Source organism: Polyodon spathula, chromosome 21, assembly GCF_017654505.1.
Source record: "Polyodon spathula isolate WHYD16114869_AA chromosome 21, ASM1765450v1, whole genome shotgun sequence".
Taxonomy (NCBI): domain Eukaryota; kingdom Metazoa; phylum Chordata; class Actinopteri; order Acipenseriformes; family Polyodontidae; genus Polyodon; species Polyodon spathula.
Window position 1 is genome coordinate 2,188,564 of NC_054554.1, and position 14,111 is coordinate 2,202,674.

General features: G+C 43.2%; 2 protein-coding genes across 3 annotated transcripts in view; both read right to left on the bottom strand.

Moving 5' to 3' along the window:
* Nucleotides 1-5,589, bottom strand: part of LOC121296532 (sodium/hydrogen exchanger 5-like) — a 28,387-nt gene extending 22,798 nt beyond the window's left edge. The window contains exon 1 of one of the 2 annotated variants that reach the window (XM_041222205.1): nucleotides 4,870-5,589. In XM_041222205.1, coding sequence (XP_041078139.1) covers nucleotides 4,870-5,296 — 427 coding nt within the window. In that variant the 5' untranslated portion in view covers nucleotides 5,297-5,589. The remainder of the gene's footprint in view (nucleotides 1-4,869) is intronic. The other variant, XM_041222207.1, reaches the window with a different exon arrangement.
* A 2,255-nt stretch (nucleotides 5,590-7,844) lies between these two features.
* The window catches only part of LOC121296670 (FH1/FH2 domain-containing protein 3-like), a 50,519-nt gene continuing 44,252 nt past the window's right edge, over nucleotides 7,845-14,111 (bottom strand). Inside the window, exons 19-27 of the mRNA XM_041222438.1 lie at nucleotides 13,770-13,925; nucleotides 13,182-13,364; nucleotides 12,820-12,939; nucleotides 12,370-12,531; nucleotides 11,927-12,117; nucleotides 11,217-11,409; nucleotides 10,754-10,925; nucleotides 10,048-10,224; nucleotides 7,845-8,505 (exon numbers count right to left, since the gene is read on the bottom strand). Of these exons, the coding sequence (XP_041078372.1) occupies nucleotides 8,429-8,505; nucleotides 10,048-10,224; nucleotides 10,754-10,925; nucleotides 11,217-11,409; nucleotides 11,927-12,117; nucleotides 12,370-12,531; nucleotides 12,820-12,939; nucleotides 13,182-13,364; nucleotides 13,770-13,925 (1,431 nt within the window). The 3' untranslated portion in view covers nucleotides 7,845-8,428. The remainder of the gene's footprint in view (nucleotides 8,506-10,047; nucleotides 10,225-10,753; nucleotides 10,926-11,216; nucleotides 11,410-11,926; nucleotides 12,118-12,369; nucleotides 12,532-12,819; nucleotides 12,940-13,181; nucleotides 13,365-13,769; nucleotides 13,926-14,111) is intronic.

The following is a 14,111-nucleotide window of genomic DNA, read 5'->3' on the forward strand; positions in this document are numbered from 1 at the left end:
AAATAGGAGGCACACTCACAGATGGGAACAAGTTGCCCAGTTCTTGTGACGTGCCATCGAGCGGGCAGCGGCACAAAGAGAGGCCCTGCTGCTCACTTCAAAGGATTACTCGGAATATGAAATAAGGAGACACCACCCAAGAGACAGCCGCCTGGAATTAACACACAGTTGAGCTAGATCTCAATAACGATGCCCTAAAATCGGTAAACCTCACTGTTGATGCGAATGTCATATTGTATGCAGTGTGTCACTGAATCAGACCTGGCCTCTATTAACATTGAGTCAATGAATGAACATATTTAAATGATTCAAATAGACGCCTATACTTCCAACATGATCTGTTATGCAGTATATCTGTGTTTCAGACCTGTTCTCTGATTAATCAATAACCCTGCCTGCACAGTGCTGCAGGCTAACACAATTTCTTAAATATGTGGCTTCCTTTCTTAATGTCCTTCACAGTGTGCTGTTTTGCATGGGGGGTGAAAAGCTCCCCCCATTGTGCGAATGTTACCTTGAGGACAAGCCACATGATCCATTGCAGTGCAGCCACATCACTGAGGAAAACTGCGTGACAAGATTTCACACCAAATTAGAAATCTTACTATCTCTATCACTGTAACTCAATAAGGAATGTGTACAGCCACTTTCTCATATTACATTTTCAATATATTATTAACCTGAAACTGAAAGCTAAAAGAATGAACCTATTGTAAAGAGGACATCTTAACGATATCATATCTTTAGTGGTGCTCTCCTGGGTTAGAGTCACTTTGATGTATCATTTTCAGTTTCTATCATCGAATTCTGGTGACTGAAAAAAATCAGTAGTCAGAAGTACCTAGATGGCCTCAATAGAGCTCTGGAGCATGCATTCTCTCCAGGAACAGCTGGTCTGCCAGAGTGTAACTATGAACCTGTCCCCCTGAACACTGCCCCTAGTGGATATAAGTCAGTATGAAATAAGTCAGTGCAAAGTGAATCTGTGAACTGTGATATTTCATACTCTACAGAGTTGCTCTTTAAGCACTCCAAATTCCTACACTAAACTAACGCTTGCTTTATGGGTGGCCCTAACTAAATAAACAAATAACCCTAAAGGTTAGTCTGTTCTGGCATGCCTCGTGGGTTCCAACATCCTGCTGGAATCTGAAAGGTCAGTTCTGTTTCTTTTGGCTTAGTCATTCTTAATAAAGACCCCTCCACTCAATAATGCAAACTCCTGAAATACTCATGAGTCACAGGCTTCATATTTCTTGCATCTTACATAGCATGTCTTTGCATCTCTTGCATGCAATTTTAACACTTTGTGGTTCAACTAGTTTCCCATTAATTGTGCTTGTCTCATTAAAGAGTAGACAACCCTAAAGCTAACAAACCCCCTCAATAAACATACACTGAAACATTTCTGTGAGGGGCTTGTGCAGTAAGGAGCCTCAAGTGTTTTTCGTATTAGTTTTACAATTGCTTGTGGTATTGCTATTTTTTTCCTTCCATAATAAAAAAATAGAGACCAAACAATTCATTTCACACTGAGAGATGCTATATGATATAGGTACCTTCTTGCTGACATAACATTTACAATGCACGCACCAAACACACACACATTATAAATATATATATATATATATATATGGACAGTGCAGGAAGTGTTGTTGATGGCTTGTTTTCGTTTTTTAAAGGTTATCTGCAGAGGTCCAGTTATAAAAAGCAGCAAGCAGATAGGAAGCAGGGGTGATGACATTTATAAAATGTGGGGTGTAAAGCTCAAAGATAACTAATCTCTACACAAAAGAAACAACCCAGCCAGCAATGCAATACCGCTCTGTAAATTCTCCATCACTATCTGGATACTAGATTAAAGAGCCAGCATGATGTGAATATGTCTCCGCGCTGTTCGAAAGAAACTAGCCCTCTCAATGCACATGGCAGTCCAGTAACGACAGACATCCGAGGAATAGAAAAGACTGCAGGATCCCAAAAGAGGGAAATGTTTTCCTCTAGGACAGGCTTCTAGTTTCTTGGAGGCAGTGATCAAAAAGTCTAGAAAAAAAGGCTTGCTCCCCAAGGCCACTTCTGTAAAATGGCCATGCCCCCATTAGGGTTTTACAGTCCTGACAGCAATATAAAGACCCAATACTAAGGTCATCCCTGTAGCCAGCATTAAGGTCCCCATCAGCAGTGCCAGACAAGAAACTAAAACATTTGTACTGTTTCAATATATCCTTTCAGTAGTAACCCTCCCCTCCCTCCATCTCTACCTATTAAGCCCATATTTGTTGGACCCTAGGCTGGCCTTAAAAGCCAGGATACATTTTCACAAAAAACTGTGTGTGCTAGCACCTTGCAACATGGATCCAGTAGCTCTAGAGTGTCAATATAAAATATAGATTGTGTGCTCCAATCGTGGAGTATTGATAATGCATGCAACAAGCATTTCATTGACACTGCGTCAGGACAGCTCAGCAAAGCAGGCCTCCACGGTCAACATTAAAAGGCTGAAAAAGAACGTTTTCTAAACATTTCACTGCATAACAATTTCCAGCTCTTATATGAACTTATTCTTAATAGAACTTGTACTAAGAGTAGTTGCAATCTGTTGCTATTTGTAGTCTAAGCACAAGCAAGCTGGAATAAAAGTGTAGTAAAAAAGGGTAAACTTTTGAAAGAGAAGGACAGGCTCAGCATATTAACAGAAGGACATTTCAGGGAGAACACATTTAACCAAATAGTACACTGACATTGCTACAGGGTCATCTCTCCCCAGCCAGCAATGATGTAGACTAAAAGGCTGTATTGAATTTTTAATAAAAGTAATGCAATCACTTTAAAGGGCTCAGGTAGGAATGTTAAAGGGCTTGGGAGCAGAGGTGCTTTTTGTCAGAGCAGTTTCTGTAGTGGTAAAACAGCCTCCTAATACGGGAAAGGAAAGGTTTTTAAAATTGTAAGTGATAAAAAGGGGTACAAAACAACAAAGGCAATGTGTGTGTGAGAGAGAGAGAGAGAGAGCTCGATTTTTTATTTATTTTATTTTTTTTTTTTTACAGACTCGATATTCTCAAGTGCTTCTTCATAAGGCATTACTCGTTGCCAAGCAACCCCAACCCAAAATGAAGTGATAATAACATCTAATACTGAGAATGACTATGCTTTGCAGACACTGGAGCTGAAGCGTAATAAATCTGGACCATATTAACCCACACGGCACTAAGCACTTCACACTTGTCTGGGGCTGCCTTGCCCAAAGCGCGACTGGCTGAAATCTGAAGGCTGTGAGGCAGGTGCTTCTGTTTACATGAAAAGTGTTTTGCATAATGAAAGTGAATGACATGGGTATGAAAAATTCAATTGCACGGTGCAATAGCCACCATTCTGAATTACTGCACTGTAGGTGATATTTTAAAGCAGTGAAGAAAATGTATTTGACCCAGTCTTTCACCCTGTGGGTTGTAATCTGTTCCAAAGACTACTCTTCTGATTCCTTCGATTAGATTTGCACAATTTACCCGCTCTCCTTGATGATAGAAAATGATATAACAGGAACATTACATTTTCAATGGCACTAAAGCCAGCTGATTTCACTGCAGCCAGTACCTGTACAAATCTAATTCCAGGGATGGAAAGAAGACTCCCGTTGCATAGAAATTTGGTCCATTCCAGGTTTTCCTATGAGTTTAATAAGGTGCACCTGAGCTTGTTGCTTGTACTGTGGCTAATCCAGCTCGTAGTAAAACCTGGACTGGGTGAAACTGCTATGCAATAGGAGTGGTGTTGCCATCACTGGAATTAGGTTTGCTCAGGTACTGGCTGATATCACACTGCTGCCAGCATATTCTCTACAGACTCTAGTGACACACCATTAAACCATCTTGTGAGAAGACAAAATTAATTGAGGCCTTATATTAAAAAAAACGTATATGGGCAAGTAACTGTTGTACCCTACAGGTCAAGGTCACTGACTGATGATGGCACTGAAATGAGAAAACAACACAGATTGCCTGCAGGAATAATGATGTAAAGTGTTACGATGAAGACTGCGTACAGCGAACTCAATGTGGTGTACACTACAGAACCGCTCCGTATGTATTACGAGGCACAAGTCCATGACATTGAGAATAATTCGTGTCTAAGCAGCCTCTGACTCCTCGTATTCGCAGAATGTATACTGTACGCCGCATGTCTGCACTTTACAGCTGAGCAATGTTAGCAAGGACGACCACAAACTAACGTGTAAAGATTGCACACGGACTCCACGCATAGCTTACACGAATCTGCGTTCAGTGACAAAAAGTGCGAATGCGCACGAACCGCGAATATCTTATAACCCCGTACTGCACCTTGAGCCGACACCCCAGGAACGCTCCTGCACGATTCTGCAGCACAGCCCGTCGTTGGGAGTAAAGAACTACACTAAAGGTTTGACCCAGTCAACACACATGATTGCAAGACAGCAAGACTAATCGCGGGCAATATTGGTTTCAGCAGTGTTTCTTTGCCTTCCCTGGCCCTGTCATGAGAAAGCAGCTAGCGGGCGCAGTAACTACAGATCAATCGACTGGCAGCAGCCTTTAGCCGGTGTTGCTTCTTACCAGTGCAATTGCTAACGCCAGTCAGAGTCACACCCCGACACGACTGCTGCTGCCAGTATACTTCTGTCTCCAGTTACTCCGGCTTCTTAGTTTAACACCTGGACTGAAGTCTGGACTGGATTTAACGTTACTGGCCTTGAGACTGGAGAAGGGGGGTAATGCGATTGTTAAAAAGAAAGCAACGGCGTTTTGTGCACATATAGCAGTAGCGCAGCCAATCCTGTGTGTGCTATACGAACGTATGCAGGTACTTTAGTGCAGCAGTAATGGATTTACTTACGTATCTTTGCCAGGCTGGCCACCATGATCCAGACCGCAATGAGGAAGGGTCCTTGCGCGTGTTCCCAGTTCCATTTCACGATCTCAAAACTCACCGGTTCGGTCTCGAGGTGCCGGTTACCTGCCGGGCTGGTCGAGCTGACGAGGTGCCGGTTACCTGCCGGGCTGGTCGAGCTGACAACAGGGTCGGCGATGTCCTCAACCGGGACGCGTGCTGCCGGGGACGCGATTTTCCCCGGGTCGATTCCAGATTGCCGGTGGAGCGGCGGTGCTGACGACTGCGGAGGCGAAGACGCTACAGCGATCCCGACCGGTTCTAAAATCTCCGAGATGACCGACGCGTCGCTCCCCGCAAAGCCTGCAGCCCGCAGCGCTAACAAAGTGGATGTTACGAATACTAGAACTCGGAACAAAACTGAGGAGTGCATTTTTAGCACCGGCTTTATAACATATTCCTCCCCCTTTGATTAGTTCTCGTTATCGGTGTGAATCAAGCAAGGTGCGCTGCCTCCTGTCTCCATCCTCTCCGGCCAGCATAGTCACAGCTACCGTTAGTGCCCTATTGCTGATCACTGCGGCTCTTAATGAAATGCCAGGCGCAGGTTCACACGTGACTGAAAAGCATCCTACAGAGTGGACACCCGCAGAGCACAGCGATGCAAAGCACCTCCGTCTCAGCTCTGACTAGCCTAGCGGCTGGGACTGGAAAGCTGTGGTGTGTGTTCACAAACGTGCAGCGCCACCCCCACCCCCCACCCCCCGCAGACTATCCCTGTCTTTCCACATGCACGACTGTAAATAATCACAATGTTAAAGCAACTAGGTGTATGCATTCTATGTGCTAGTATATAGTACCTACGTCACGTTTGAAATGCATGTGTCAAATATTCGATTTATTTAATCGGCATTTCTATATTCGTAGACTATGGCTGATGGATAGTTTTTAAAACTTCTATTTATTTGAATTCCAAATACTCAAGAGAGCTGCGGTTATTTAATTTAATGCACTATGATTATGACAAATGGTGCTCGCGTGTGTCGCTGTGAGGCGACCCGCTCAGCAGGAATGGGACACTGAGTGATCGCATGCGCAGTGGCTCTGTTCCTTCCATTCGCGCAGCACCGTTCGGGAGCTCTTCTTAATTAAGGCTGGTTGCAGTTCAATACTAATGCAACCCAAACGGTGTTGCGCACTTATCTAACTTATCATATCCACTTATGAATAATGTATTCCACAATATAACTTAACTATATATGGCAACAAAAACAATTTTATTGTGATAATGAATAGGGTGCTAAAATTGCTACCCTGTCTGTGTTCTAAATCACATCTAGCGTTATTTCAAAAGTATTAATGCAATAATTAAATATGTTATGTATTTATTTATTTTTTTTCTGGTCACTCACGAATTACAGTACATTGTTACAGAATGTCAATAAAAATAATTGACAACTGTATCAAAACAGGAATTATGAGGTCGCCGGTAAGAGTCCAGGTTATTGTATTGCCGGGAGCTCCCCAGGGGGCAGAGCACAATTGGCCGAGCGCAGCCCTGGGGCTCGCAGCGCACCAGGGACCCCTGTAATGTGGCCGGACGCCTGCAGGCTTGCCTATAAACTGCGTTGTCCTCTGACGCTGTAGCTCGGAGGTGGGGGCACCGTGAAAAAAAAAAAAGCGGTCAGGCTGACAGAACACGCTTCGGAGGACAGCGGGTGTTCACCTTCATCCTTCCCGAGTCAGCGCGGGGTTGGTAGCGGTCAGCTAAGGCTAAAAATAATTGGATATGTCAAATTGGGAGAAAATAATACAAGAACTGACGATTACTAAAATAAATAATAAAAAGGGGATTATGACGCTTTACTGCCACCTTGTGGAACACTGACAAATGCCACCTTGTGGGGAAATGTGCGTTCAGCAGTGTGGGGAAACTGTACGAAGATATTAAGCTATGGACTGAAATGTACACTCCACATTTTAATCACAAAAAAAACCCAACATATGAAATCAGACTTTTACATATTTATAAACGTGTGGTTAACATATTTAAAAAAATAATAATAAAAAATTCAAAAAGCACATTGTCAAAAAATACAGTATAACAAATCAGAATCTGTATACCAAATGAGCCCATAAAACTACACATTGCACAGGGAGTTCTGTTTATTTAACACAAAAAAGTCATACATCCATAGCGTAAACAGACACAATCAATCCATTTTCAATCCTTGATCAGTTTCATAACATGCGTGTAAGTTTGTGCTAGAGTGCAGAGGGAGACAACACAATACATGATGCTGTCAATGCAGCTACATAGGAGTTAATACTGCAACAGCTAATAACATTAGACTCCCAGTCCAAATGCTTGTATCCATATTATGGATGAATATACTGCTTCACAATATGTGTACCACCCATACACTAACACAGTCCACACCATCGTTAGAGCTCTGCAAGAAATACCACTGTACTGTTTACTGTATCTGTGCAAGGTCCATTCTGCTGCAGAAATAGCAGTCTCTCTCTTCTGTCCAGGAAGAATGCATTCATTTCATATGCATGCAAGTCTGCACAATCACCACTTATGAAACAGGTTAATATAAAGCACACTATTTACACCAGGTTCCTGAGAACTACAGTATATCTACATACAACTCAGCAGTATGGAGTATGCTATAGTTTGGGGGCTGCCCCCAGCTATAAAGGCAGATTATAGATTAAATGTATATCCATATAAAATGGACTGTGTTTTAATTTTATAAAAAACAACATGTGCAAATGGAAAACAGACAGCGGCTTTAACGCAAGCTGGATAATTGGTTTAGATTATCATCATGGCAATATTGCATCAGTGTCTAAAGTTGGTAACTTGAAGTGGCTGTAGATAACATAACACTTGCAGGCATGGAAATAAGACTCCTTCTGCACAGCTGTTTCACCCATTCCAGGTTTTGCTATGAGCTTGATTAGCCACAGCTTATAGTTAACAAGCTCATAGTAAAATCAGGAATGGGTCAAGCTGCTATGCAGCAGGAGTCTTATTTCCATCCCTGACATGTATTTACAGTGATCTTCCCCACCCTGAACTTCCATTTGCCATGTAGGTCTCAAATGTGAATACCACATGTTATAGCAAAGGCATTCATTTGAACGTTTGGATTCCTTTCAAGGAAAACATATGCCGTTTAATTTAAGAGGTATTTTTACCTCACACTTCTGGCTGCAAAACACAGAATGGGATTATTCTATTACCCACAAACACTTCAGTGCAATAACCTGTATTTTGATGCTTTTCGGAGCCCTATTATTTTGTTCACAACCCACCTCAGGAAATTTCAATGATGTCAAGGTTGGGACAAGCATCTTCCATCAAGCATCTTCTTGCACTTTTCATATTCCAAAGCCTTCTGGCGGCTTTTCAGAACGTACTACACCTCTCTGTGAAGCCATGTCCCTTTTTTTTTTAGTGGTTAAATGACTCCGCTCCATAAACTCTTCCACGTCAATGCAAAGTCACGTTCTAATTCCATGCAACCCCCCCCCCCCACCTTCTAAATCACAGTTACACCTCGTTGGCATTGGTCAGCCCCAGCGCCTGAGCCACATCAGGGGTTAGCCCGCTCTTCAGGGTCCTCCGCACTGTGGAGAGAGGAGAGAACCAACCAGTGTCACTGTACAAACTGAGGACAATCGAGACCTGCAGTGTTGATCGAATGCAAAAGTAGAACTCCACTCTAAGAAGTAGAACTTATTCTACCAGAGCAGAGTGCTCTAGTAGAATAGGAAAGAGAACTCCACTCAACACTGCAGAGCGCTCTAGTAGAATAGGAAAGAGAACTCCACTCAACACTGCAGAGTGCTCTAGCAGTATAAGAAAGAGAACTCCCCTCAACACTGCAGAGCGCTCTAGCAGTATAGGAAAGAGAACTCCACTCAACACTGCAGAGCGCTCTAGCAGTATAGGAAAGAGAACTCCACTCTCAACACTGCAGAGCGCTCTAGCAGTATAGGAAAGAGAACTCCACTCTCAACACTGCAGAGCGCTCTAGCAGTATAGGAAAGAGAACTCCACTCAACACTGCAGAGCGCTCTAGCAGTATAGGAAAGAGAACTCCACTCAACACTGCAGAGCGCTCTAGCAGTATAGGAAAGAGAACTCCACTCCACACTGCAGAGCGCTCTAGCAGTATAGGAAAGAGAACTCCCCTCCACACTGCAGAGCGCTCTAGCAGTATAGGATAGAGAACTCCACTCAACACTGCAGAGCGCTCTAGCAGTATAGGATAGAGAACTCCACTCTCCACACTACAGAGCGCTCTAGCAGTATAGGAAAGAGAACTCCACTCAATACTGCAGAGCGCTCTAGCAGTATAGGAAGGAGAACTCCACTCCACACTGCAGAGCGCTCTAGCAGTATAGGAAGGAGAACTCCACTCAATACTGCAGACCACTATACTAATGTAATACACTAAAATGCACATCTATGCTTGTTATTCTTTATTTCACTGAATCACTGATACAATACCATTGATATACTGATATGCAACATCTTTGCTCAAATTTTAAATGTTAGAAAAAGAAAATAAATGGCATTAAAAACACAGGGGAAATGAGCCAATGCCATGCTGTATCAATCCTGCATCTAATTACAGTATCGGACATTGCAGGGTCAGAAACTAGACCCAATCTGCTGTGCTTCACTGAGAAATGAAAACAACGGAAGCTCAGTGTTTACGTTTTAGCATTATTAATGATCCATGCAAAGCAGTGCATCAGGCAGACTGGGATAATATCATTCCAAAGGGAGGATTGCAGGCAGAGTTCTCATTCCTGATTTACAGAATTGGGAATCCCACCCAAGATTACAAAGAAAAAAAAAATCTAACTAGAAAAATGTAAAAAAGGGTAACTAATAAATGCCATAAATGTTATCTATTATGAATAATAATAACAACTTGGATAAATATATAATTTAAATACCAATTGTTTTGTTAAATTAAGCTTTGGCACGTTGCCGAGACTGACAATATTACGTGCTTTATATGTGTGTATATATATATATATATATATATATATATATATATATATATATATATATATATATATATATATATATACACACTGTACATACTTATTTGAATCAAGAATTGCACGTGACAGGCAAGCGAAGGGGACACTCACACGACTTCCTGTTTGCTCGGGACCTCTTCCTCTCCTTTGGGGTCGAAGGTCTCTGGTTAGGGTTTTGCGTAACAGACTTAACCAAACGATCCATGATTTCATCAGTGGCATCATCCTGTGAACCCGAACTGTCCTCCTTTGACACTGTCGAATTGGATGGACTAGTTCTACCTAAACCTAGCAACAACAACAAAAAAAAAAAGAACATAATGAGAGAATCAAGGAATGCAAAGTTGAAATGGATTTATACAATAGTATGCCAGCCCTTGCATGTTTCAGACTAGCAGCAACAGAATATGGGACAGCTATAGAAAACACAGCTGCAGACACAGAGACTCTGATTCTCTCAATAGAACTTGCTGAAAAATGTCCTAACCAAGTTTCATCACAGCTGGATAAGCACTTAAACAGATATACGAGAAACTATATAGTGTGACATGCATACTGGAACCTCCACCATACGCACAGTACACACACACACTACAAAATGGAGCACAGTTTACAGCAGGGTTATCGAACATTCCAGCCCCTGATCAGCAGCAGTATAGGATGAGCGTGTCTCAGCTAGCACAAGTCCTATTCGGGTGGTGCTCAGGGTGTGTGGAAGCAGCCCTGCAGTGTGTGCTGTGTGCACTGCACGCTGCACACTGCACACAGCCCTGCAGTGTGTGCTGTGTGCAGTGCTGGTCCTGCTCGCTGCTCTTACTGTAGTAGCCTCTGCTCCGACGGGTGCCGCTGGGCTCCGCACTCGGGATCAGCAGGTTCTTCATGTTCTCATGCTCCTCGTCTGCCTGGCCCTGCTGCTGCTGGGAGCTGGGAGCCGACACAGGAGCCGGGCTGCTCTCCGGGGGGCCAGCAGCACTGGAGAACTTATCCGTCTGGAGAGGAGAGGAAATGCTATGAGTAACGAAGCATGGGAAAAGCAGGTGCAGCACCAATAATAATAATAATAATAATAAAACACAAAAATGAAAAATAAAAATGCAAAAATAATTAATGAATGCAAGCATGATATAATAATGACGATAAAACACAAAAATGAAAAGAAAGAATAATGAAGTTCTATGGGAAACCTTTATACTAGTAATGTATGGTCATGAGCTTGTTATCCCCTGTTAAACACCTCATTGAAAGTCTTCATATGCGCTGGCCCAGTTAACCCTGCTCACCTCTGTGATCATCTTGCCCCGGGTCTTGTTCCTCTCTCGGTATGCAGCCCTCTTCTGCCTCTGCTGCAGGGACCTTTCCCGCGTGCTTCGATACTCCAGAGCAAACTCGCTGATGATCCTGCAGAACTGCGTCACCTTCATGTCCCGCACTGAGTGAGAAGGCTGCCCGAGGTACAGCAAGAATGAATGAAACCTGCCGAGCCGGGAGGAGAAAGCACATGGTCAACACAAACAAGTAAGTGAGCAACAAAACTGCTTTAATAAAAATGTACAACTGCCCACTAGGCACCAGGATAATCTCCCTTAACCCCTTGCCCATTTAAAACAGCTAGAATGAAACAAAACCACAAGAGCACATTATACACTAAGCAGTCATATTCTTTATTATCAATCTCATTCTCTTTCCTTTATATAAGATTTGCAATCATTCTGAATTATTCACGGTCCTGTTCCTCTGTAAGTGAGGTTTTTATGTTTTCCAGGAAATGCAGTTTTGCTTTTTTGCTTTCTGGATTGGGGAAACGCTGCTCTGAGCCCTGAAAGCAGTGGGTGCGCTCAGAGCTGCTCAGCGAAAGAACCCAGTTAACGGCACACTCAGTTCCGTTTCTCCGGAGCAGCTCAGAGCACTGCAGAGCAGATTTCATGGCGAGCGGAAATGCTGTCTCTCCAAGTCGCTGCGCTCCTGAATGCACCAAGGGGGTGTCCTGTACCTGTTGATGATGCGTCGGTGCACCACTTTCAGGATGATGATCCGCTCTGTGCAGTCCTTCAGGAACTCCGTCAGTTTGTTCTTCAGGGAGGGTTTGCTCTCATGCTTGGCGATCACCTTCAGGTTGTCCCAGGACGTCTTGCACTTCCTCTCCAGCTGAACCAGGCTTTCTGACAGCTGGTCGAAATCCACCTGGAGAGAAACAAGCAGCATTCTCTCTTTACAGAGGCAGATGGGAGCGCTGACTGCAGGCAAATAGCCCAGCGTATAATTACCTTTATACATTACGATGACTCAGCATGAATGAAAACAGAAATGTTCCATCTAAAATAAAAACGTGCTATTTTTTTTTTTTATCTACAACAGATCCCTTTAATGTAATATACAGCGCTCCATCATCTCAGATTCAGATGCAATGGTTTTAACCATTGCCCCTGCCCTTACTTTAGCAGAGCGTGTGATGGCTGCGATCTCAGAATACACATCTGATGTTTCTGGGAAGTTCTCCACTACGAAGTTAGCGGTGTGGTAGAGCAGGGATTGCCTGTGCACTGTGTCTTTAACCTCGGTCACTTTCTCCAAGTAACTCAGCTCAAAGCCTTTGGCCTGGAGAGAGAGAAAAATAATAACAACGTACCGGTATATATACACACACACATATACATTAAACACTACATTGAAATCTATATGGTCACTACCAACAACTATATTGATAACACAAACGAGCATTAAAAAATATGTTTAAAAATTGCAAAACGTATATAAAATACACAACCTCTGAAACTGATGTCACCACGGTTTGACATCGTATTTAAGAGTTATCGCACACTAAATGCGTTCGATTGCAAAGCTCCTACTGGCTTTAAGCACTTCAAAACTAAGAAAAATACTTACACTGGAACAATTGAGGAAGTTTCCAATTGCAAGCAGCGTTGCCAGAATGTTTTTGAATGTTTTATTCTTTGCAAGCTGCTCCATTCCCAGCTTCAGATCAAACAATGGTTCTGCAATCTCCTACATAAGAAAATAGAAGAGAAACTGAAATAAGCATTGCTCAACCGAGGTCTACACAATGGGCATTAGATATTTAGCCAATACAACTCTCTACCTCTCTGTCCCCTAGGTCAGTCCTGCAAATCAGAACCTGTTCTCAGCTGGTCCTGTGGTTAGTTGATTGATTCATGAAGTGGCTGACTGCCTACATTGTGTTTGAATTGAAGCCGTCTCCTATGAGCCAGTGTCTCGTCCCCTCTTACCTTCTCCATGCTCTCATAGTCCAGTTTAAAAGCCCACAGCTGCAGCCTGGCGGTCAGTCCGCTGATGGAGGACAGCATCTGCAGGAACTGCTCAGCGGTTCCCAGAGGAACGTCAGGGTGGGCCAGCTGAGCTTCCTGGATCATCTGCTTCTCCTCGTCCGTCGGGACCATGGTCAGGATTTTCTGGAAGGCAGAGCAGGAAACCGGGGGTGCTCCATTTATTTTAAACAACGAGAAAACGTTACAAGAGAGTGGGCATTCAATTTGAATTCATTAATTGACACTGCGCATTGTTTAGTTAAATAAATCTGCACCATAAAAAATGCTGAAAGTAATGCCGATCAATAACAAAACTGACGCATCATGAATAGCTGCTGATAAAATGAGTTTCACTATTAGTGTGACTTCATTCCTAAAGGATTATCACGCTCACACAAAATTCAAGGTCAATATCAATCAGATCCACGCAACAGCTTCGAAAGTGTTCTTTGTGGTTCTAACCCTCTCAGTCAAGGGCGCACATTCAGGAGCAGGACACTTCAGGCGCAACACTCATTCCCACTGGAAAGGTCTCCCCTCAACCCCTACCTCAATGCCTTCCTTGTTAATTGCGAATTCATCGAAGTTGAGAACGGCCGTCTTGATGATGTGAGCTGGAGGCAGCACTGTCATCCCGATGTTAATTGCATTGCTTCTCTTGGGATCGAGCACAACTACAGTCTGCTTTTTAATTTCAGCTCCTTTCTAAAAAAGAGGAAAGTAGAAAGAAAACACACCATGAATAAGTAAGGAGTACTTCACATACAGTGGGGATCAGAGACCCACTCTCTGAAAGAGAGCTCAATGGCTCACTTGTACAGCGATTTGTGTGGTGTTTTGGAGATCCTGTGTAGATTAAAGACTCTATGTAAATGCTAAATATCTCATCTA